The 25,481-nt window shown below is 41.8% G+C and overlaps 1 protein-coding gene across 5 annotated transcripts in view; it reads left to right on the top strand.

The window, feature by feature from the left end:
* Positions 1–25,481, top strand: part of RHBDF2 (rhomboid 5 homolog 2) — a 42,852-nt gene that overhangs the window by 9,813 nt on the left and 7,558 nt on the right. For 2 of the 5 annotated variants that reach the window (XM_023502515.2, XM_012548475.3), the window contains exons 2-10: positions 15,595–15,725; positions 17,479–17,660; positions 17,826–17,953; positions 18,595–18,790; positions 21,477–21,680; positions 22,548–22,676; positions 23,026–23,153; positions 23,818–24,009; positions 25,127–25,238. In XM_023502515.2, coding sequence (XP_023358283.1) covers positions 17,517–17,660; positions 17,826–17,953; positions 18,595–18,790; positions 21,477–21,680; positions 22,548–22,676; positions 23,026–23,153; positions 23,818–24,009; positions 25,127–25,238 — 1,233 coding nt within the window. In that variant the 5' untranslated portion in view covers positions 15,595–15,725; positions 17,479–17,516. Of the gene's footprint in view, positions 1–7,618; positions 8,684–12,162; positions 12,666–14,345; positions 14,929–15,594; positions 15,726–17,478; positions 17,661–17,825; positions 17,954–18,594; positions 18,791–21,476; positions 21,681–22,547; positions 22,677–23,025; positions 23,154–23,817; positions 24,010–25,126; positions 25,239–25,481 lie in introns of those variants that run through there. The other 3 variants (XM_023502516.2, XM_031965869.1, XM_023502513.2) reach the window with 3 other exon arrangements.

Here is a 25,481-nt window from a genome sequence, read left to right as displayed (position 1 = left end):
AAACAAAACCCTTTGAAAACATGTAGAGTAGATCAAAATAAGTTCCCACATTGTTCATATCCAAAAAATATTTGACTCATTCTTCATTTTGAATCCACTTCCCAGGTGGGTAGCTTGTTTCCTCACTAATCCTCTGGAATCCTATCCTGGGATCATTATGTGGGTAAGAGTTCAGCATAGTAGTATCCCTTCACATTTATTTTCTATGACTTGTTAATCCATTTCCAATTTATGGACAACCCTTTAGCTTCCCATTCTTTGCTGCCTCAAAAACAGCTATAAATATTTTTATTTTCAGTTTATTTTGCTTAGTACTAATAATCCCTCGCTATCTACCCTCGAAATTCATCTTCCCTTTGCCCTTTTCCTTCCTATTTCATTATTGAGTGAAATGTATTTTTCTCTCTGTGTGTGCTCTTCCTTCCTTTAATCCAGTCCAGACAAGAGTGAAGTTTAAATGTCAGCTGCTCCCCTTACCTCTTTTTCCTTGTTTGTATAAATGTCTTTTTGTTCACCCTGAACCTAATTTTCTCTAACTTTCCTCTCTTCCTCACCAGTGTATTCCTCTTCCCATGATGGAGATATCATTAAGACATATTAGAACCCCTCCCACATCTTCTTTAATTGCACTCTGTATGAATGTTGATGATGAGAGACCTCCGAGGGGATATGTGTCATCTCCCCATATTTGAACATTAACAGTTTATCCTTTGGTCCTTTATTATTGTTCGTTTGTATATACCATTTTATGTTTCTCTTTGATCCTATGCTTGAATTTTAGAGTTTCTCCACTACTCTGGGCTTCTCATCAAGAATAATTGGAAGTCTTCTATTACATTAAAGGCCCATTTCTTTTCGCTGTAGCAATATACTCAAGTTTTACTGGGTGCATCATTCTTACTTGTAAGCTTATATCTCTTGCCTTCAGAAATACTGTATTCCAAGTTTTCTGACTTTTTAAATAATATTTTTATTTTCAAAATATATGCAAAAATAATTTTCGATATTCACCCTTGCAAAATCTTGTTCCAAATTTTTCTTCTCCCTTCCTCCCACCCCCTCCCTTAGACAGCAAATAATCCAATTTCTATATTTATCACGATGTACAAGAAAAATCAGATCAAAAAAAGAAAAAAATGAGAAAGAAAACAAAAAGCAAGCAAACAATAACAAAAAAGGTGAAAATGCTATGTTGTGATCCACATTCAATTCCTACAGTCTTTCTGGATGCAGATGGCTCTCTTCATCACAAGTCTATTGGAATTGGTCTGAATCATCTCATTGTTGAAAAGAGCCACAGCCAAGTTCTCTGATTCTTTATGTGGCTGCTAAATGGAATCCTGACTGAAGTTCCTCAGTACTTGAATTCTTTCTTTCTGGCTGCCTGCAGTATTTTTTTTCTGTAACCTGTTTACTCTGGATTTTAGCTAGAAAATTCTGGGAATTTCCATTTGGGGGTTTCTTTCGGAATAAACTAATAGATCTTTTCTGTTTCCCCCTTGTTCTTTCTTGTTCTAAGAGATCTGAGCAGTCTTCTTGCAGAATTTCTTGAAATACAACATCTAGGTTCTTTTTATATGTGTAGTGTTCAGATAGTCCATTGTTGTTGTTGAGCCATTTCTCAGCTATATCTAATACTTCGTGACCCCATTTGGGGTTTTCTTGGAAAAAAAAAAAAACCACTTGAAGCAGTTTGTCATTTCCTTCTGGCTCATTTTATAGATGAGGAAACTGAGGTAAACAGTGTCAAGTAATTTATTCAGAATCACATAGCTAATAAGAGACCAGATTTGAACCCAGGAAGACTAGTCTTTGGGAGAGAGAAGTAGAAAGAGGGATAAAGGCTGTTCTGTCTCTCTGAAGAAGCAGGAGTCAGGAGAAATGAGTAGAAGTAAACAATTTCTGAACATTTTATTGTTCAGTTATTTCAGGCTCTGCTTTCCGTGCCACCTAGCTGCCCTCAGATAGTCCAGTGATTACTAAATTTTTTCTCCTTAATCTGTTTTCCAGATTATTTAAGATTTGTTTGTTTGTTTTCTATGAAATATATTACATTTTCTTCTATTTTTTCTAGGTATTTGACTTTGTTTTCTTATTTCTTATTGCCTTATATCATTTTGCCAAGCTGTTAATTCCCTTCTATTTCTTCCATGTCTCATTTCTTTTCCAAAAATTTCCCCAAGCATTCTCATTCTATTACAAAAAAAAACCATTTTAAACTTTTTTAAAAAACTCTTACTTCATTTCTTCCAGGAATTTTTGTTGAATTTGTGTCCAAGTTGGGGTGGGGATATGTTTTATGTTTTTCCTTTTCTGAGGCATTGCTAATAGATGTTTTAGAGTCATTCATTCTTTTTTGCACGTGTCTTGAGTATCGATGCCATTATAAGAGCTCATTATGGTGAGATTTTATTTTTTAATTTGTCCATTTATCCAGCTAGCTTCCTGACTCAGACTTGTGAGAGTTAGACTCCACCACATTTCTGGAGGAAATAGTTGCTTCTTGTTGCTACTTTCTTGGGGCATTGTGTGTTGAGTCATTGTGTATTTCAGGATTTTAGGAATATGTCAGGGACCTGCAGGTTTTTAGTGCTTCAAAACCCCTGATCCAGGAAAAATCTGATAGTTTCCTCTCTTTCCCCCAACCCTTCCCCTTCCATTTGAGTGTTGCAAGTTCCTGACCTGGGTTTGATAGACTCAGGCCCTATCAGCTAACTGGAAAACTTTATTGATTCAAAGTGACAGAAGTGTAGTTTTCTGTTTAGGGTTAGATTCTGCCTTAGTTATTCCTTTGTAGACTGAGTTAGATGCTAGAGCTGAGACTGCTCTGAGCTTGGTTCTGATGTATACTACTGTTACAGTTACACCTTGCTACTGAACCTCTTTTGCCATATACAGACCAAAGCCTTCACCTCCAGGGAAGCTACTCCCTTTCCTGTGCAAGTATCCTTACTCTGCCTTGAATTTGTGACCTGGAACTGGGTAGTGGGTCACAAAACTGGTACTTATCCCCATCATGATGCCCTAAGACTGGTACTTGTCCCCATCATGATGCCCTAAGATGCTGCAGTGTTCTGCAGGCATCATATTCCATGTCTTGACCCTTCCCCAATGTTTCTATCTTCCTGTGCCAAACTGGGCTGAATAAGTGACTCACTGTGACTTTTTCTGGCCTTCCTCACCAGGATTTGATCTGGTATATTTTTACATCTTTTTGGAGGGAAGCTCACTACACTGATATTTACCATTCCATCTTGGCTCTGTTTCCCCTGTCCCTTTTCTCTCTATTTTTTCTTGATATACTCATTATACTTTTCTTGGGCTTATCAACTCCCGTGATTTGAAATTCCATTTTTTCACATGAGTCCAAAATCTATATTCCCAGCCCTTAGCAATTTCAGAATCATGGGATTTGAGAAGTGAAAGAGACCTTAGCAATTAAGCTCACTTGTACATGAAAGGATTTTGCACTGTAACATACTTAGCTAGGGGTCTCTCCTCAACTTCAGGGAGAAGTCTCTTGAAGGCAGCTCCTTCTACTTTTGGACATCTCTAATTGTTAGGAAGAAGTGAGGTGGTACAATAAGTAGAACACTGAGGTCTGGAGTCAGGACGATCTAAGTTCAAATGCAACCTCAGACACTAATTGTGTGACCCTGAGCAAGTCACTTCACTGTTTGCCTCACTTTCCTTATCTGTAAAATAAGCTGAAGAAAAACTGGCAAACCACTCCAATATCTTTGCCAAGAAAAGCCCAAATGGAGTCATGAAGAGAGACACAACTGAAATGAAATAATAAATTGGTAAGAAATTTAGTGTGTTTGCCAAGGGTCAATGTTGAAAAATTATCCTTGCATATGTTTTGAAAATAAAAAGCTTCAATAAAAAACAAAAAGAAAATTGCATTTGCCTTTTTGCAACTCTGGGCTTCTCTCTCTGGGGAGAACAGAACAAGTTTTAATCCTCTCTCTTGAAGTGACTCTCCAAAATACTTGGTTATTATTTCCCCCTGACTTCCTCTTGTCTTATAAACCAAACATCCTTAGTTTCTTCAATTCATTTTCTTTTGAAGTGGACTCAAGGTTGTCTATCTTATCAATTTTTTCCTTAGACGCTATATATCCCAAGATCGTTAGCTTTTTCTGGATGCCATCTTGCATTGCTGTAGTATAACATCCTCCCCACCCTCCTAGACTTTTTAGACAAACTGCTGCTGAATCATGCTTCTCTAATCACGTACTTGTGAAATTGATTTTTTAACCCAAGTATAAAACTTTATTTATGTCCATATTGAATTTCATCTTTTTAGACTTTGCCTGCTCTAGCTTTTTTGGATCTTGACTGTCATCCCATGTAGTAACTATCCTTTTTGTTTTGTTTTGTTTTTTGTCATTTTGTCATTTAGGGCAGCTATATGGTTCAATGGATAAAGTGTTGGATCTGGAGTCAGGAAATTTAAGTTCAAATCCAACCTTAGACACTTATGATCCTGGACAAGTCGTTTTAAAAAAGAAACAGACCAATTCTTCCCCCTTGCCTCAGTTTCCCCATCTGTAAAATGGGGATAATAATAGCACCTACCTCCTAGGCATGTGATGATCAAATAAGATAAAGTGTTTGCATAGTGCCTGGGACATAGTAAGCACTATATAAATGTTACTTATTATTAGCTATTATATTGTTTTTATCAATAAATTTGATGAGAATACTGTCAATAGCTTTGTCCAAGTCAATGACAAAAAAATTTGACAGAACGGTATCCAGCATGGATCACTATGGTACTCCACTGGTGACTTCCTGCCAAGTTGATAATAAACCATTAAAAGTTGCTTTGAGGCTGATCATTCAACCAGTTTCAAATAAATCTAACAGTATTTATCATATTTTCCACCAATCTTTCCCAGAAGAATAATTTCCCTGATGTACCAGTTCAATAACCCTATCCCCCCAAAAAAAGAAGAAAGAAAGGCTAGTTTGGCATGATAAAAGCCTTGCTCGTTCTTTCCTTTTCTAGAGAAGTTCACCAACCATCTCTAGTGATCCATTACAGAATTTTCCCAGGAACCAAAAAGAAGCTTAGAGTTTGCAAATTCTATTCTCTTCCCCTTTTTTTTTTTTTTAAAGGTGGTTTTCTCTGGTCCTTTCACATTTTCCAGTCTTATAACTGTCATTGACAGTGGCTTAGCTCAGCAACTTTAATAGTTTTATTTATTTAGTGTTTCTTATGCGCTAGCCATTGTACTAAACCCTGGGAATATAAATGCCAGCAGAAAGGTGGTCCCTGCCAGCAACTTACATTCTAACAGGGAACACTGTATATAAAAGGAAACTGAAAAGCTGGGGAGAGGAGAAGGGGAATCACGCCTGCCAATTATTTTCAGTAATGAAGCACGTAGCTTCAGTTCTTTCCATCATGTCTGACTCTTTGTGACCCCTATTTAGAGTTTTCTTGGCAAAGGAGTGGTTTGCCATTTCATTTTACAGATCAGGAAACTGAGGAAACAGAGTTACGAGACCTGCCCAGGATCATACAGCTAATAAGCGTCTGAATTTTAACTCGGGACTTTCTGACTCCAGGTCCACCACTCTTTCCACTAGCTGCCTCCTATCCCCATTTTATAGTAGGACTCAAACCCAAATTTTCTAACGTAAGTTCACTTCCCCTCCACCTTAACTCCATGTTGAGGAGACATTCAAGGAATTAATGCAGTAGCTAGACCAAGCCAGGATCTCCGGGAAGGCTGCTTGGGTGCTCTAGCACTCAATTAGACTCTTTTGTCTCTGTTAAGACTTATTCTGGGAAACCAGCCCCAGCCAGTATTCTGGGAAGTCTAGTTAACTAGCTTTTTAGTGAATGTGTTTGGCAGGATTCTTTTTAAGGGAAGGAATGAATGAATGGCAAGGCATTTATGCCCTTGCTTTGTAACAATTACTGTTCAGTCATTTGTCAGTCAATGTCTGGCTCTTCTTGACCCCATTTGGGGTTTTCTTTGCAAAGATACTGGCGTGGTTTGCCATTTCTTTCTCCAGCTCATTTTACAAATGAGAAAATAGAGGAGAAACAGGGGCAGGTGAGTTGCCTAAGGTCACACAGCTGCTAAGGCTACATTTAAACTCAGATTCGCCTGACTCCAGGGCGAAGGCTCTATCCCAGTGGTTCTCAAAGTATGGTCTAGAGCAGGGGCCTTCAAACTTTTTAAATAGGGGACCAGTTCACTGTCCCTCAGACTGTTGGAGGGACGGACTATAGTAAAAACAAAAACTTTGTTTTGTGGGCCTTTAAATAAAGAAACTTCATAGCCCTGGGTGAGGGGGATAATCATCCTCTGCTGTCGCATCTGGCCCGCGGGCCGTAGTTTGAGGACCCCTGGTCTAGAGAATGCTGGGGAATCTCTGAAACCCTTTTAGAGGGTCTACAAATTCAAAAATAGTTTTTATTTCCAGTATCATAAATGTCTATAAATATAACCCAGATAAACAAAAACGCTTTGGAGAGGTCCTCAATTTTTAATAGGATAGATACTTAAAACAAAAGTTTGAGAACCACTGCATCCACTGCGCATCTAACTGCCTCTGAGAGTGTTTTAAAAGCACGGTATGGAGTGTCAGGATTTAGGACTGGAAAGGACAATATCCTTGTCCAACTTCCCCTCTGTAAATGAGATTTGAGGCCCAGAGAGGTGACTTCACTTGCACTGGGAGCAGAGCCAGAATTTAAAAAGCAGGCCCTTCCATTTGTCCTTTCTTTGTGCCCTTTCCCTGGCTCTGCCCTCAATTGAATGGGTGCTCCATGTGTTTTTGCCTTTCTTTACATCTCATCACTGAAGCCTAGGGCCTGGCACATAGTAAGCACTTAATAAATGCTTGTTGACTGACAGTGACTGCCTGCCTTTGCTGTGGTTAACAGCTGTTTTAATTAGGTTAGTAATCTCATCTTACATTTTTATGGCACCTTTGGCATTTCAAAGCCTTTTCCCATGTTAACCCATTTGATAGCCATTAATTAACCCTTTGAGGTGGCTAGTGCAGTATTGTATTCATTTTACAGAAAATGGAACTTGAGGCCTGAAGAGGTAAAATTAAGTAAGATTAGGGTCATGTGGCTAGTAGGTGACAAGAGACAGCAGTTGAATCCAGATTTCCATTTCTCCCACACCTTGCACTGGAGGGTCACTCATTGGAAGTGTACCAGGAGACTCAAAAAGGCTGTAAAGGTTCCTTCCTAGGAGATGGGCACTGATAGAGTGGCCTGGCTGCTTGGGCTGAGTTTGAAGCACCTTCCTGCCCAAAGACCCTGAAGGCTTCCTTGGGTTATACCCCACAAAAGAAGTTCTTGGAGATGGAGATCTGTTGGCAGTAAGAAAAGGAATAATGTAAATTGCAGCCCTTCTCCAGCTCCAAGATAATTGTGTATAGTGGGAGTGGAGGGGATGAGCTTGGAGAAGTGAGGGAGAAAATCTCTTTCATGGAATATTTGTTTTTTTTGTTTTTTTTTTCTCTTTGCTTTTTGTAGACTCAATCAGGATTAAATGACTTGCCCAGGATTATACAACAAGTATCTGAGGCCAACTTAGGTCCTCCTGACTTCAGGACCAGTGAGTGTTCCATTCACTGCACCACCTTACCTGACCCCCTGGAATAATTTTTAAGGTTTCCAAGTTCCCAAAGATCCTGTAGCAGCAGAGATTCAGAATAGGGAGCTGAGCTATCCAGATTGGGGAGTAGAGGAGAGTTTAGTTGATTACTTTTTAATATGAACTAGAGTACACTTTTTACCACAAAAACATAATTGCTAAATTGCTGGGGGAAGCTACAGGGATATTGTCCACAGAGGGCATCTTGATATCTAAACTCTCATCTCTCAAGATGCTCCGAGCACTTGGCTTTCTCTCTTTGGGTCTGAGGTACTGTGGAGAGTGGTTTGTGTCCTAAATTTTATCACCTTCTAGTAACCAAGTGCTTGCTAAGTCAGGTGAAGTCCATAAGCATTAATTAGATGCCTGCTGTGTGGAAATACACAGAAAGATTAAAACAGCCTTTGTTTCTCACCCCACCTCCCTTTTCTTTTTTTATATTATTTTTAAAAATTTAATTAAAAAAAAGTCTTTCTTAAGGAGCTCACAGTCTACCTGAGAGAAGCCAAACTGACTAATATCCAGCCTCACTAGGGTAGAGGAAAGGTAGGACTGAGCTGTTTTGGGCCACAGCCCAGAGTGAAGGGGCAATGTGAAAAGTAGGTGACTACTTTTCCCCTCCCCCTTCACACTGTTTACTGGGACACTAGGAGATTGACATCTAACCCGTTTCCTCCACCTTCTAGTCTGCAGTTGCAACATGTGGTTTGCAAAGCATTATAGGAGAGCTGCATGAATTGGGTTCGGGAGAGTTCTGTACCCTGAGTGGGCCTGAGTCTCTGTGGCCACGGACCAAAGGGACCTGAGTCAGGCTGGAAGAACCAGGTGGGTCAGAGTCTGGGGCATCCCTCCGGACCAGGCACACTGGCACTGTCTTTCCAACCCTGTCTCTGGGACAGACAGAGGTAATGGGGATGTTGGAGAGCCGGGAACTTCTGAGCCAATCAGGAACCCCCTTTCCGGAGGAACATCTCCCGAATGGTTTGGAGAGGAGAGGGTTTGGACCAAGAAGAGCTTCCTGTGAGTCTGTCTCGGGGGAGCTAGGACGGGTATGTGGTGTGTTTATTTCACAGCCATGCAGACCTGCCAACTCTCTGGGGTTTTCTTGGGAAGGTAGATGTGAGGTTTTCTTGGGAAGGGAGGGAGAGCTATTCTTTGACCTGCAGGAAGCAACGACGAGCTTTTTGGTTTTTCTTTACCTTCCTTGATGCTTTTTTTCCTCCCCCTTTTTATGATCTCCATAACCATAGGTGGAAATCCTTGCCATCTCCAGTCCTAAGGCTTAGGCGTCTCCCTTCCCAACTAGTTTACAAGCACTTATTAAGCAATTGTTATGTGCCTGGCAGTGTGCTAAAGGCAAATTCAGGGATCCAGAAGAAGAGATAAGACGGACAGGTTCCCTCCTGCCCTTTTCCTCCGTCCCTGCAGCCCTCCCCACCCGATTTCTGCGGAAGGGATGTTCTTTTGCTGAATGACTGGATGACTTGGGTGCTGTGTTGGGTGGGTGGTCATCTGACCGAAGCTGCTTTTTCTGCGGGGGCGGGGGAAACCTGAGGGGAGATCCTGGGATCCACTCCATGAGGTCAGCACAACTGAGTTCTGCTGCTGAGTTCTCAGTGGGTGTGTGCTGGTGCAGCTCCTGCTTCCTCTTTGCAGCTTTCTAAAAACGGCCTGGGTTCCCAGAAAGGCCACTGGGAGTTAGAGGGAGTCAGGTTTCGGTTTCCGTGGTGGGGAAGCAGCCAGGGAGTCATATTTACCTTTGGGACAGAACCTGTTTTGGGGCTCCTGCCTCATCCTGTGATTCAGCCAGGTTAGGTTCCCTGGCCATCCCCAGAGCTGTTGTTAGAACTCCTCATCCACTCTGGGAAGGCTGCTGTCCCTGAAGAGTTCAGCTGACTCATCCTCTTCCCCCTAGCTCCAAAGCTGGCCTGGAAGTCAATGTACTTTCATTTTCTGATTTCAGGTGACTGGATTTCACTAACCCCACCCCAAGACCCTTTTCCATCCTCACCATTCCCTCCCCCTTTGGGTTCCTGATCACATCACTTGAGTGACCGAAGGAAGATCCCTTGTTCAAATCCCCTTCCATTCATTTATCTACAGCAATCCTCCTCCTCTTTGCTTGTTCTGCTATCAGTGAAACATATCCTGGGCAAGGCTGGGCCAGGAAACCTGTTCAGTAAAGCTAGACATTTGTCAGGGACAGTGAAAACTATGATTAAAAAAAAAGAGAGAGAGCTTTCTCTTTTCTCTGCTCTGGTCTTGGTTATTTCATTTTTTTTTTTAATGTGCTGTTCATATAATGCTTTGTTGTTCTACTGTTAACAATTAATTTCCTCTTTCTTATTAATAATAGGCATCCGGTATTATGTATTTGCCTCTAAGAACTGCTCTGGTTACATTCCATAGATTTAGGGTATGCAATCACTCTTATAGTATCTGTGTAATCTGTGTAAAAAAAAAAATTATCTATCTTTTATCCAATTAATCAAAAAAAGACTTTAGAGGGATTCTTTTCTTGGTGATGAATGGGAAAATATCTCTTATCTGATCCAAGGCCAGGTCATAACCCAACTTATCTGTGCTCCTGCTGCCCACTTAGGATGTTCATGGGGAGAGTTGAACTGGAGAGCTGAATACTCAGAGAAAGTGGGTGCCTGGCTTAGCAGTAGCCGGGCCTACCTGGCTTTTCTTGGTAGCCTGGAGATGTTGAGATTGGCTAGGCTGGGAGTGGCTGACTGGCCCTACCCTTTCCTGGAAAACCTGCTTCCCCAAGTGAGTGGTTCTTGTACCTGTCTACTTCCCTGCCCATTTTCCTGCTTGGATCCCAACCTAAGGAAAATGTGGCTGCCATGTCTGATCTTTGAAGCAAGGCCACTGTGAATTGTTGCAGTTTGAGGGTTTGATGAGGTGGGGGAGATTTAAAACAAATGGGAAGAGAAAAGATAGAAAAGACTATAAAAGGACATGTAGGAGCTCCCTCCAGGTGATTTGACTTCTAGTTCACATCCTCTACTGCTCTTCCTCCTCCATCAGGACTTACAGGTTTTCCCAAAGTGAGCCCCATGCTAATTCTAGGGAGGATTATCCCCTATAATCCCTACTATCACTCCCTGCTTCCTTGGGTGTGTGAAAAAATCACTTCTCTGGGTTTGTATTCACTTCTGTAAAATGAAAATAGACCCCTAATGTTCCAAATCTAAAACCTCTGTGCTCAGCCTTACCTATTTCAGAGAGAGAGAGAGACGCAAACAGAGGGAGAGATGGAAGGAGGTAGGGAGGGAAAGAAGAAGAGGAGGAAGAGGAAGAAGAAAAGAGAGAAAAACAGAAATTTTCTAGGCTGGGATGAGGATAGCAAGGTAGAGAAACAGATCCTTCCCTTTCTAGTCCCTTGTTATGGCTGTACTGGGCGCCTGGTTAGTCATGTGGAGAGCCTGTTGTGGCCGTACAAACCTGGTGAAGCCCTGGTCCCAGGATGTTGCAATTTCCTCTACCATGAGCAATAGCTTCTAGGGTAAGAGAGAAATTCAAGGCAGGGACTTTTACCCTAAGGACCATGGTACTTTCTTCTGCTTTCTGTCTGCCATCTGGTCTCCTCCAGACCTTGAACTTATAGTGACGGGGTGAGGGAATGAGGCAACATTCACCAGCTTTGCAGGGAGTGTCACTAAAGCTGCTAGCCCAACCACTTTCTGAGTCCTGCCCTCTGGAAAGGATCAGGAGATTGCTTTTTTGAACCCAGCCCACCCTCTCTTTTTTGCAGAATTTATATATGGCCTCCTGGGTGGTCCATCAGTGCCATACAATTTATAATCTGAAAAAAGAAGGGAATATTTTGCTTTGATTTTTTTTTTTTTTTTCAGATTATACATCTGGGAGCTACCTTAAGAGAGAGCTAGTCAGTCCTTCTCATTTTTGTTATTGTTTGGTCATTTTTAGTTATATTCCACTTTTTGTGATTTCATTTGGGATTTTGTTGGCAAAGATATTAGAGTGGTTTGCCATTTTCTTCTTCAGCTCATTTTACAGATGAGGAAACTGAGGCAAACAGAGTTAAACAATGTGCCTAGGGTCACCTGGTTAGTAAGGATCTGAGCTTGGATTTGAAGTGAAGTTGTCCTCATTGCAGACCCAACATTTTGTCCACACCTTAGCTGTTATCTCCTAATTTTATAGATAAGAAAATGAAGCTTAAAGAAATGTCATGTTTATAATATATATTGGATTACTTGCCGTCTAGGGAGGGAGTGGGAGAAAGGGAGGGAAAAATTTTGGAACATAAAGTTTTGAAAGAGTGAATGTTGAAAATTATCCATGAATGTGTTTTGAAAATTAAAAGCTTTAATTAAGAAAACAAAAAAAAGAAATATAGGTTTGACAGCATTATTGAATGGTACTGGGAGGGATGTAGAAGACCCTTACCCCAAAATGATTACTCAGAGATCACTCAGTAGAAGGCAGAAAAGTTGTTTAATAAAAAGCTCAGGAGGATGAGCCGTCCCATCTTGAGATAAGAAAGAGAAAGCTCACAGTAGGAGGGTTAAAGAAGTAGTAAAGATAGGGAGCTCTTGACTGCCTAGTGAGTGTGACAGAGCCCAAGGGAAATAGGTGGGGGCTTCCCAGAATGCCCTTTTCTGCCTGACCTCACTGCACTGGGGGCAGTGTGTGCCCACACAATGGTGGCTTCTGTGCCCTGCCCGCTTGCTGATGCCCTCCCGTGCCCTGCCCGCCTGCTGCCCTCTTTCAGTAGCTCAGCCCCCGAGAAAGCACTGCCAAGCCAAGAAATTTTCCAAGAGGTCCTAGTTATTAACAGTGTCTTAGAACTATCCCCAGAGTAAGTTAGAGTTTTCAGGCTGAGAGAGAGGAAGGAAAAGGGAAGGGGAGAGGAGGAAAAAAGGAGAGGGAGAGTTCAGTAGGGGGAGGACAGAGCGGCACACGAGAGCCAAAGTACTGTCGTCCCTGGGTCAGCAGCATGTGGGCTGCCAGAGAAAGGAAATGCTCGAATCTGTCTTTCTGTGCTTAATGAAACAGGTAGGACCTCAGGCCGATCGTCAGCCCTTTGATTGACTCGTTATTTATAGCCTACTGTGTGCCAGGTACAGAGAATATAAATGCAAAAAGTAAACAGGCCAGGTATGGCAGCTCATACCTGTAATTCCAGCTCTGAGGGAAGCTGAGGTTGATGGATTGCTTGACAGTTCTAAGATGCAGCGGGCTGTGCTGATAGGAGTATCTGCGTTAAGTCATCCGGCATCTGAGACTTGAGCTCCAGGGAGGGAGGGTGGAGTAGCTGCCTAAGGAGGGAAACTTGTCCACCCTAGAAATGGAACATCAAGGCCCCTATATGTGGTGGAGTCCGGCCATAAGTAGCCCTTGTGCTTCTAGCCTAGAGGAATGGGGAGACCAAGCTTTTTTTTTTTTTTTTGGCAGGGGATGGTGGAAGGGAAGGAATCAAATCTTAAAAGAAAATACTCAATAAGTCCCTCCCCTAAAGGAATTTTTATTTTATTAGAGGAATTCAATATGTATACATAGAATAGACAATAAATATATAGTAATTGAGGGAATTAGGAAGGAGATGGTTCTTGAAGTGTTCAATATATATAATAAGATATTCAACCTGTATACATAGAAAATATATACATAATATGTATAGTAATTGGGGGGTTTGGAATGGAGATAATTCTTGAAATGATCCTTCAAGATAGGATATATATACAATAAATAAACAGTAATTAGGAGAATTAGGAAGGAGATAGTTCTTGAAGTGATCCTTGAAGATTTTGGGGGTTCTAAGAGAAATGTGAGTTGGGAGAATATTTCAGGTACAGAGGTGAAATCTGGGTTATCATGGAGGAATAGCAAGTAGGTCGGTTTGTCTGGAGAGTAAATTGGAAAAGCAGCATAATAACCTCTGGGAAGCAAGGTGGCACAGTGGATAGAGTAGTGGGTCTAGAGTCAGGAAAAACTCTTCTTCCTGAATTTGTATCTGACTCAGACACTTCTTAGCTGTGGAATCTTGGGCAAGTCACTTAATATGGTTTACCTCAGTTTCCTCACCTGTAAAAGGAAATGGAGAAGGAAATGGCCAACCAGTCCAGTATATCTGCTGAAAAAACCCCAGGGTTATGAAGAATAAAACATGACTGTGAGAATGATTCAACAGCAAAATAATACCAAAGGATCTTTGGGATCAAGATTTGTGTGCTCTGAGTCCAGGGCAAATTAGACGGGAACTTGACTCTGAAGTGCTTTTACAAATGCAGAATCAGCATTTTGACTTAACAGGAACAGAATCCGAGTAAAAGAATTATTGCATTTTTAGACTTGGAAGGAACATTATAAATCATTCACTCCAATATTTGCATTTTATAGATGAGGAAATTGGTCCAGAGAGGACAATCTAGGCCCCCTGACTCTTGCTTTTCTCTGCTGTACATGCTGCTTTCATTTCTTGCACTCCCAAAAGCAAGTACCAGGAGGAAATCAAACCTTGAGTCTGGCATTGGAAATAGTTCCTTGCCAGCAGGGGATATTTTGTTTTGTTTTTGGTGCTTTAATATATTGCTATTTATTTTATTAAATATTCCCCTATTACATTTCTTTTTTTTTTTTTTTTTTTTTAAGTTTTAACATTCAGCTTTAAATTTGAGTTCCAAATTCTTTTCTTCTCTCCCTTCCTTCTCTATCCCTTGAGTTAACAAGCAATATGATACCAGTTATATACAGAATTGTTTTCAGGAGCTGCTGGCTCATGTTTTCCTGTACTTTCTTTCCCTTTAGATCAGTCTGATGAAAGGGCATAAATTTAGCCTTTGTGGTTTAGGAGGAGGAGTTTTTTGGGGGGAAGGGAGCAGAGGAAGGTAGTTAGTGGAAGAGGTCTGGGTCTTCTTAACTATATGAGTTCACAAAGTGAATAAGGAGGAAGACATTGGACCAAGAAGAGGGGTTGAGATTTGCATAAACTCCTGTGCTCCTTTGGTCTCAAAAGATACAAAGAAACAGGGTGGTTCCTTTCTGTTCCCAGCAGAGAAATTCCTACATTAGGACATAGCCTTGTTTCATTTTGCATGCTGAGTCTATCTCCTCTCGGTCAGATGCGGAAGAAGGTTCATCAATAAGCCTTTATTAAGTGTTTATTATGTATTCAGCACTTGGAGAGCAAAGGCAAAAAACAAGACCAGTCCCTGCCTTTGGGGAGCTTACGTTCTAATAAGAGGGAAATATTCTGTGGTGGGAGAAGACAGATTCCTCGGTTCCTAGCTGGGTCCCTGGCATTGCTCACATTTCTAAGGTAGGATAAGATTCCCTCCCCAATTCTCCAACTGCCTTAAAAAAATGATACTGGTTATATGTATTCTATCCGACCGTCTCTTCACTGTGCAGCTCAATACTTTGGCTTCTGGTGAAGAGGCGGTCTCAAGATCTAAGCAAACTTTTCTATTGACCCCATTCTATTCCAACTCAACAAGCATTTATTACACACATTCAATGTGCAGAGCACTGTGCTAGGTAGAAATTGGAGGAGGTGTGAAGATTAACTAGGACTTGGGCCAGCTCTTTTGCTGACTATTTGTCCCTGTGGCTTTGTGGCCCAATCTGGGCTTTCTCTCCCCCCTTCCCCCACCTCTATCTCTGTCTGTCTCTGTCTCTGTGTCTCTCCCTCTCTTGTCTCTTTCTATCTCTGTCTCTCTCCCTCTCTTGTCTCTGTCTTTCTCCCTCTCTTGTGTCTCCCTCTCTCCCTCCCTCCTTTCTTCCTTCCCTCCTTTCTTCCCTCTCTGTTTCCCTCCTCTCCCCCCTTTCTTTGTCTCTCTTTCTCCTCCTTTTTACTTCTCTATTTTCTCTCCCATTCTCTGCCACCCTCCAGTTTTTTCTTTCTCAGGAGTTCTCTGTAAGTGAATCACAAGAAATCTATCTCAGTCTGACTTGGGGTGGGGTTGTATGTCTGTCTCTTCTCCAGGGTTTCATCTTGGTGCTACCCATGCTGAGTGAGGAGGAGGGCTACAGAATGTTCCAAAGTCATTTCCATCCCGTTTGAGAACACCTTCTTCTCAAGAAGCTGCTTGTTGTATAGGAGCCCCCCTTTTGATGGTGAGACCTAGAAAGCATGATCTTTAGCCTTGAGATCCCTTTCCTCTCCTTCCCCTCGCTCCATAATATACCTTTCTCTTCCTCTATTATGTACCCCTGTTGTACCCTGGGATCTGATGGGGGCACATCTTCCTGTCTGTACCAATCTAGGGGGACCAGATACGCACACTCTTTAGTAGAGTAAGGGCCTTGCCAAAACTTCAGTTTGCATTTTTATATGAGAGCAGAGGACAAACCTGTGCTCCTGTCAGGTTAGACCACGTTTGGCCCAGCTTGGCTCACTGTTTCTATTCCAAAGCTGCCCCAGCTCAAGGGCTTGGGGTAGAAAGGGAACAGGTTTTTGACCTGATTAAATCTGCATCTGCTCAGTTTTCAGAGCCAAGCACTCCACCCCTGGCCTAGTGAGTCTGCTTCCTCTCTTTCAGGATATTACAAAGAGGAACTAATAGGGTAGTCTGAGGGGGAAAATTGTCAGGGTTGGCAGAAAGGGTGAAGAAGGGGAAATCAGCCATGAGTAACAAGAGAATGTTCTGGGATGACAGAGTTAAAAATCCTTGGACATAAGATAGTTTCAGTCCAATTTGAAATAGGAACTAGGAGGCCACCAGAGTCAGAAGCAAATGAGTTTAGTTTAGTTTCATGTCCCTTATGAATTAGAACTGAGCTACCACTTCCTAGCACAGAGCAGAAAACCCTCCTGGGATAGCTGTGTTCTCCCTGCATATCAGCCCAGCCCAGGGAACCCATATCCTGGGTACAGATACAGAAGCGTTTTTTGTTTGTGGCTCAATAAATGGGGTCACCCAGGATTCCTTTCCCCTTTTGTCCTCCCTCCCATTCCACGACCCTCCTCCTACTCTGCACTGCCAACCTCCCCCACCCCCGTCTCCTAACATACAAACTGAGAGAGAAGTAGGAATAGTCCTTCTTTTTCCCCATAGACGCAGAAATCTGCCCCCACTGCTTGAATTATTGCCAAGGCTCTGACCAAAGGATGGGGTTAGCACAGTGAGTCCCCCTTTCTACTCCATAATTGGTGTTTGCTCTGGGAAGAGACCAAAAGCAAAGTCAGTAGGAGACTGGAGTAGGGAAAGAGGCTTTCCTAGTCTAAAGCCATCAATCAATAAGCATTTACCATGTAGCAAGCACTATGCTAAGCATTGGGGATACAAAAAAAAGAAAAAAAGAAGTTAAAAAAATATTTATGACCAACTTCCTGGGGACCAGATATTCCTCTTCCCCTTGCTGAAAAAAATCGCCTACTCAGTCATTGCTGAAGGTCACAGAAAGACAGAAATATCCCCCAGTTCCTACTATATACTTTAATCTTTATCTTAGTCCCTGGGGTTAAGCACTTTATAATATATACACCATATATATATACACACTATATGAAGTATATACATTACTTCATATAAATGTATATAAATTTATAGATATACATATATGTAGATTATATAGATACCACTTGATTTGAACCTCATAATAACCTTGAGAGGAGATTCCCTTGTTGAGGAAACTGAGGCAGGTTGGAAACTGAAACAGAGGTTAACTGACTTATTTACCCAGGATCATACCGGGAGTAAGTTTCCAAGGCTGAATTTGAATTCAGGTCTTTCTGACTCTAGCTTAGTGTTCCATTACCTACCTGTTCTTGGGCATCCCTTTCTCATCCCGCCCTAGAAGTTGCCAGCCAGGTTATCCATCCAGTCTGACCATACCTCATGTTCTCTCCCTTGTGTCTTTTCTTCAGAGAGTCTGCTGGGGTCTGTGACTCTCCTCTGTCCTGCAATGGCCTCCAACGACCAGAATGGCGGAAGTATCTCTTCTTCCAGCAGCCGCCTGCAGAGCCGAAAGCCACCCAACCTCTCCATCACTATCCCGCCCCCAGAGGACTCGGCCCCAGGTGAACAGGACAGCATGCTACCTCCTGAGGTTCGTTTCTTCATTTCCTCACCCTGCCCCCAATTTTGTACTAGCCTTGCCATTTGGGTACAGGGCAAGAAGCAGACCCTAAGCCTCTGGATTCTGAGAAATATTCACATTAGAGAACTGAAAATGTCTTCCCTGTCCCCTCTGCTTCCTCCTTGTCTCCTCCAGAGACCTAGGAATCCAGCCTATTTGAAGAGCGTGAGTATGCAAGAGCCTCGAGGACGATGGCATGAAAACAGTTCAGATCGCCGTCCTGGCTTTCGTCGCCAGGCTTCTTTGTCCCAAAGCATCCGAAGGTGAGCACTAGCCTTTAATCTGTCACACATCTCCCCAGGATCCTGAAGCATGAATCTATTTGGGGGCAAAGAAATGTAAATTTAAATATGTTATTATCATATTTATATATATTATAATATATATATATATTTATATTATATATTATACATATAAATATATTATATATGTATGTGTATATATATGAGACATATATATATATATATATACTATGTCTCATATAAATATATACATTTAAATAAATATAAGCATAAATTAAAAACACAAATATAAATTTGTGTTTATCTATCCCTCTGGCATCCAAAGTAATCATTATTTTATTTGACCCATATGACATTCTCCTAAAGGGGGTAAGGGCAGGAATTTTTAACAGATGGGAAAACTACAGTCCAGTGAGGATAAGTAATCCCCTGAAAAGTGTCCCAGTATGCCAGGAGGAGAGCCTAGAATAAGGTCATAGACTGAAAAGAAAAAGAGTAAGCCTTTTACTATAGAGCTTCTGTGGAGTGACACATGGAAACACACATCCACGGGTATTTCCTTTCTCCTCTTTTCACACAAGACTTTTCTAACAGGGTCCGTGAGACTCTAAATATGGGGTTGGAAGGGACCACATACAGCAGGTCTGTGTTTGCTCCTGCAGAGGCACTGCACAGTGGTTCGGTGTCAGTGAGGATTGGGATGGAAAGAGACAGAACTGGCATCGGAAGAGTCTTCACCACTGCAGTGTACGCTATGGCAAACTGAAAGCCTCCTGCCAAAGAGACCTGGAGCTCCCCAGCCAGGAGGTGCCTTCTTTCCAGGGCATTGAGTCCCCCAAAGCCTGCAAGATGCCCAAGGTATGGTCCAGTGCAACATTTATCAAGCACTGGTGTATGTAGATCATTGTGCTAGACGTTATATACAAAATACATTTTTTTTAAATGCATTAAGCACTTTTTGTTTACCAGACCTGGTATTAGGATTTGAGCACAGAAAAGGACAAGAATAAAAATATCTATTCTTCAAGAATCAATCAATCAGTGAACATTTATTAAGCACTTATCATGTGCCAAGCAATATGCTAAGTGTTGGGATATTAAAAAAAAGCAAAAGCCTTCTGTTGGGAGAAGGTTGTTATTTGTCCTTCCCTCTCAAAGAGACCATGACCTCAGGGGAGGTAATACTGTGAATGCAAGTGAATTGAATTTAAGTGAAAGAGGGCTGAACAAAGTCATTAGCCTCACTTTCTCCTCCAGAAACATTCAGTCCAATGACAAATATGGAAATACATTTAAAAGAATTGCATATATTCAAAGTACATCAGCGCTGGATGCAATGGGAACCTTTTTAAGCTAGATCTTCCAAGGTCTCATTTTGATTGAGGGTAACGCCCAATCAATGATGAAGGTCAAGTAAGAAATAAAGCAGAGAAAGGCCTCTTACCCAATCCAAAAAAATATATATCAAGCTGGGTGGAGAAGACCCTCAGGGTTTCTGGCCAAAACAGATAACAGTTGCTATTTACATTCATTCTGAGCCAATCAGAGCCCAAACAAAGCCTAAATAAGTAGGGAACAACCAAACAAAGACTTATTCTTGGTCTGTCTGTGAGAACCAGCGTAATTTTTAAGCTTAAGTTATGGTCTGTAAGAAATCTAGTCCATGAGAGCCATCTGCACCTAGAGAGAGGACCATGGAGACTGAGTGTGGATCACAACATGGTATTTTCACTTTTTGTTGTTTTTTGCTTGCATTTTGTTTTCTTTGTCATTTGTTTTCCTTTTTGATCTGATTCTGTGCAGCATGATAATTATGGAAATATGCATAGAAGAATAGCACATGTTTAATATATGTGGGATTACTTGCTGTCTAGGGGAGGGAGTGGAGGGGAGGGAAGGAGAAAAAAATTATGCATATATTTTGAAAAGAAAAAGCTTTAAAAAAAAAAAAAAAAAAAAAGGAAGAAAGAAAGAAATCTAGTCCAAATCCCAAGACATTTTGTGAGGTTTCAGAGATCAAAATTTACATTCCTTTGGCCAGAACACCTTCAGGTAAGGGTAAAATACACTTTTGGAAGGAAGGAAGAAAAGAAAAGAGCATTGTTGCCCAATTGGGCAGTTCTGGTTGTGTCCACAGTGAGGGAGCTCCTTCTGCTACTCACAGAGGTTGTTTGTCCTGTGCTCTGGAAGACTTCCATGATTTCGGGGAGGTGTTGCATGGTTTGCAAGTGAATTGGCTTTAAGTGAGGGAGGACTGTATAAAGTCCCCAACCTTATTTTCCCCTACCCAGCCTTCTAAGATAATATCTATAGGCATATTACAGTGGAAAGAGGAGGATTAGGAATCTGGGAACCTGAGTTTAAATCTTATCTCTTTCAGTTACTAATTCTAGGCCTTGGACAAATTAACCTTTCTTAAGCTTCAGTTTCCTTATTTGTAAAATAAGGAGATCAAACTGGAAGTTCTCTAAGATCCTTTCCATTCTAAATCTGTGATGATAATGATGAAGTAAATGCTGTATATAAAGTAAATAGATAGTTTGGGACACTCAACAGAAAAATAGGAAAAGCCTCTTGTAAGAGAGAGCACTTGAGATGAACCTGGAAGAAAGCCAGGGCTTCCTAAGAAGTAAAGGTGATGAGGGGGAGGAAGAGCATCATATGCACCGGAGACAACATGTGCAAAAGTATAGATAGGAGATCAAATTTCACGTACAAGGGCCATCAAATTGGCCAGTTTAACTGGAACATAAATGTGTGAAGAGGATTAATGTGGAATCAAGCAACCTGGAAAGAGAGATTGGAACCTGATCATAAAAGGCTTTAAATATCATGCACTCTTTTCTGAGAGGTGGTAGGAAGTTACTCATGGGGGAAGGATGCAGCTAACTATAATACACAATATTATGTGATCATGCAATAGAAAAGTTCAAAACAATATTATATGAGGTTTGGAAAGATGTGGGAAGGTTTCATGGTCAAAGTTGCATTTGAAATGAATTCAAATTCATCACAGAGATGATCAACTGTGATGGACTTGGCTCTTTTCAACAATGTGATGATTCAAGGCAATTCCAATAGACTTGCGATGGAAATGCCAATCACATCCAGAGAGGTATGGAGATTGAATGTACCTCAAAGCATAGTATTTTCATCTTTTTTGTTGTTGTTTGCTGTTTTTTTCTCATGATTTTTCCCTTTCGATCTGATTTTTTTTTTTTTTTGCGCAAAATACAAATATTGAAATGTTTAAAAGATTGTTTCATGTCTTGGGAAGGAGGGAAGTAAAAAAGGGAGAGAGAGAAAAAATATCTTTACATGAATTTGGAAGAATAAAAACTATAAAAAAAAGGAAAAAAGGAATTCATCAGAGTGTGGAAGCATGGTGTTTGTTCAAGGGGCAGAGAACTTTCCAGGTTAAGTATCATTTGAATGGGTGTGGGTATACATCTGTGTCTGTTTTGTGGGGTCCCAGTAATACTTTTATACTAAGAACCTGTGTGATTGCCTGAATTTCCCATACTTGCTCTCTTTGCACCTCCAGATAGTGGATCCACTTGCTCGGGGCCGAGCATTCCGACACCCAGATGAGGTGGACCGGCACCACCCCCCACTGCCACCACTGACTCCAGGTGTATTGTCCCTCAGCTCCTTCACCAGTGTTCGATCAGGTTACTCGCACCTCCCCCGTCGAAAGAGGATGTCTGTGGCACAAATGAGCTTTCATGCTGCAGCTGCTCTCCTCAAGGTGAGTTATTCATAGCTGTCTCTCAGGTCCTTGATTCACTGTGGTGTGGTAGAAAGATTCTTGGATTTTAGTTAGAAAATCTGGGTTAAAATCCCAGTTCTGTCTCTTCCTATCCAAGTGACTTGTCTTCTGGACCATGTCACTCCATACCTATAGGTTAAATTAGATGATGGCTGAGGTTCTTTAGGATCCCTTCCAGGTCTGAATTTCTGTAGGCCAGCATCTTCTGCCTCTTGCAACTGGACTGCTCCCCTATAACTTTTACCTTCAGCTCTCCCTTTCCTTTTCTACCCAACCACTCAGTACCCCCCTCTCTCTGGCTCCCAGAACTACATTCTATGCCTTCATTAAAAGCTAGAAAAAGACAACTGTTGCCTGGGGGAAAGGCAGGATAGAATCCTGGGAATAAAAAAAATATATAGGACCCTAGGTCCTTGGGGATTCCATAACATGAGCTGTCAATGGAGAAAGATGGAAAAAGATGGAAGGATGTCGGGGAGAGAGGGACATACAGAGAATGACTGTCCATGTTACTGTTCCTTGTCCCCATCCACCAGGAATTAATATCATACAATGTTATTTGAGGATTTCCCTAGAACTCTTTTTGACCCCTCTCTTTATTTTCCCCTTTCAACCTTATTTCACCCATTAAAGTGTTGCTACTGTTTGGTTGATGGAGAATGGCAATTAGTCATTTAGGCAGGATGGGAGAGGACAGCTACAGGTGGAAGATGTTGATTCCCTTCCTTTCAACAGCTGTACAAGGTTGGGAAGGGAATGAATAGAAACAAGGAAAAGCCCAGATGTTCTGTGAGCTGGCTTTGGTCAGAGACTTGTATGCTAACCCTTGTTTTCTCTCTTGATCAGGGCCGATCTGTACTGGAGCCCACAGGCCAGAAGCGCCGGGTGATCAAAAGAAGTTTTGCCTGCCCCAGTTTCCATGAAGAGGATGTGGTGGATGGAGTGGACACATTTGACTCCTCATTTTTTAGTAAGGCAAGCTTGGGGTCTGGGTCCCTCCTACCTCTGGCCTGGGATAAAGGTTGGGGGAGGCTGAGGAATAGATTTGCAGAGACAGTCTTGGGGCTTAAGGTTTTCCTTCCTCTAAGACAGAGCCAAAGGACCAGACCATTGGTAGGTTTGGGATGTTACCTAATCAAGCACTAAACTTTATTGATAATGCGATGCTCTTCCCTCAGAATGGATGGAGGCATTGCCCCTTGACCTCTTCTGCAGATCCCACTTTTTCCCTTCCCCTTTCTCTTAGTCCTAGTCCTGGACTTGCCTTGAAACAGTTGGAAAGTGACTCTTCCCCTGGCTCACTGCTCTGTGCCCTCTCCTCCAGATTGATATGCACGAGATGGGTTCAATGCCGGATGATGTCTTTGAGTCACCCCCACTCTCTGCCAGCTACTTCCGAGGGATTCCATGCTCTGCTTCTCCCCAGTCCCCTGAAGGTCTACACATTCCCCTGTGAGTATATAGATCTAGAGTTCTCATGAAAGTGAGGGATATTAATGGAATGGGGAAGGGAAGGGACGAGACTGCAAAGGTCTTGGCCAGGTCACTAGACCTTGCTCAGAAGCCATCTCCATATTTCTGTTAATTTGGATGCTGTAGTCAGTTGGTCAGTAAACATTTATTAAGTGCCAACTGTGTGCAAGCCACTGAGGATTCCCAGAAAGGTAAAAGTTCTTGCTCTTAAGGGGCCTCATAGTTTAATAAGAAAAACATGTAAACAACTGTGTACCAACAAACTCTAAACAGGATAAATTGGAATTAATCAACAGAAGGAGACAGTAGAATTAAGAAGTTGGGAAAAGCTTCTAGTAGAAGGTAGAATTTTAGCAAAGACTTGGAAGAAGGTGAAAGGTGGAGATAAAGGAGATAAAGGTGGGAGATAGAGAAGATGCTCAGGGTATAGATGATGTAGGGGAAAATTCTATATTCGGGGCAATTACTCTGCCCCCCTTTCCCAGATGGGACATGATGAGGGGGAAAAAGGGGACAGCACTGGATCTCTCTGCTGACCCCCAAACACCTTCCAACCCTTAGAGGCTGTCACTGAACAATTGGGATGAGGACTGATGGGGGGACCTTCTTAGAGCTGATTGTCGTCCTTTGCTCTCTACCCCAGGAAGGATTATGTGGCCCCAGCTCCAGCCACCAAGCGGGGCCAGCGCATTGCCTCCAAGGTTAAACACTTTGCCTTTGACCGGAAAAAGCGACACTATGGGCTGGGTGTGGTAGGGAGCTGGCTGAACCGGAGCTACCGACGCAGCATCAGCAGTACCGTGCAGCACCAGCTAGAGAACTTTAGCAGCCACCGGTGAGAGGGGTGAGGGGTGGGTGTGGACCTTGCAACAGCATCACAGCTCTTGACATCATTACACACTATAATCTCTATAATTAACATAATTTGGGCAAGTGTCCCTTTGAGCAAAGATCCTATCTTGGGTATTCCAGGAGAAAAGTAGAGGAAACCCAGATCCTGGTCTCAGGTAACTCTGTTTTCTACATCAGAAGGGAAGGCAGAGGCTCCCCAAGACAGAAATAAAAACTTGAACAGAACTGATCTTAACCATTCAGAGCTACATGACAAGTCGCTGTAGGGGAAGGCTACACAGTCAGCTACCAGATTGCCAGCTTGGGTTGGTTTTTGGATCAAGATAGACAAGAACACTAGCTTTTTTGTTCAATAAATATTTATTTAAAAAGCTATTATATGTAAGGGTGAAGGCTTTGTACATTCTTCCTTTTCTTCCTCCATTCTTGATCCCAATAGTATGAAGTTAAAATGTAATAATAATATCAATATCAGATTTCCTGGAGTAAATTAAATGCTTTCTAACTACTTTGACTACATTTTTCCTTTTGTCCTCCCCAATAGGAAGTTATAAGCTTTTTTTTTTCTTTTTGTGGAGAAGAGGGAGGCAATCAAGATCAAATGACTTCTCTACAGTCACCAGTAAGTCTCTGAGTTCAGGTTTGAACTTAGTTCCTCCTGACTCTGATACTGGTGCTCTATCCATTGTGCCACCCAGATGCCCCCTATGCTTTTTGCTGAAATACCCACTATCTTAATTTAAGACTGCAGTGTATTTAAATTTTTTCCAGTTTAGAAAAAATATATAAGAAGTATTAAAAGTTGGCAAAAAAAAAAAATTGTACTTATTAGGAATGATGGGGGGTATAATATTCTACATTAAAATAAGATCAATGATTTTATTTAATAAAATATAATAAAAATCAGGCTGTTTTAGATTTAAAAAAAAAAAAGTCGTCCCTTTTGTCCTGTTCATTGTTTGTACTCATCTTTGACTTTTTGTGTCTCCCATACCCTTGGTTTAGAGCAGAGGTCAAAGGTGATGATCTAAAGATTCCTTGGTGCTCTTTGGAATTTGACTGAAATGACTACTACTGACCACACACTTTTCTATCCTCAGGCCATACTTTACTTACTGGCTGACTGTTGTGCACATCCTGATCACGCTCCTGGTGATTGGCACCTATGGCATTGCCCCTATTGGGTTCGCTCAGCATGTCACCACCCAGCTGGTGAGTTGGGGCTAGAGTACAGGCTTAGGCAGCACCACCTAATAGGGAAAGGTGATCTGGGTCACCCAGTTTTAGCTTTTGCCCTTGAATGCCCTAAATTTTTTTTTTATTATACTAGTGAAAATCTTTCTGCAATGCCCAAGTCAGGAGAGGGCCTTGCCAAGCAAGGCAACCAGCCCTTCCTTTGACAATAGGGTACTAATACAACTTGTCATCTCTACCAGGATCCTTCCCAGGTTTCTG

This window comes from Sarcophilus harrisii, chromosome 4 (genome assembly GCF_902635505.1).
Source record: "Sarcophilus harrisii chromosome 4, mSarHar1.11, whole genome shotgun sequence".
In the NCBI taxonomy this organism is placed as follows: Eukaryota; Metazoa; Chordata; class Mammalia; order Dasyuromorphia; family Dasyuridae; genus Sarcophilus; species Sarcophilus harrisii.
This window is presented reverse-complemented; position numbering and strand designations above follow the sequence as displayed.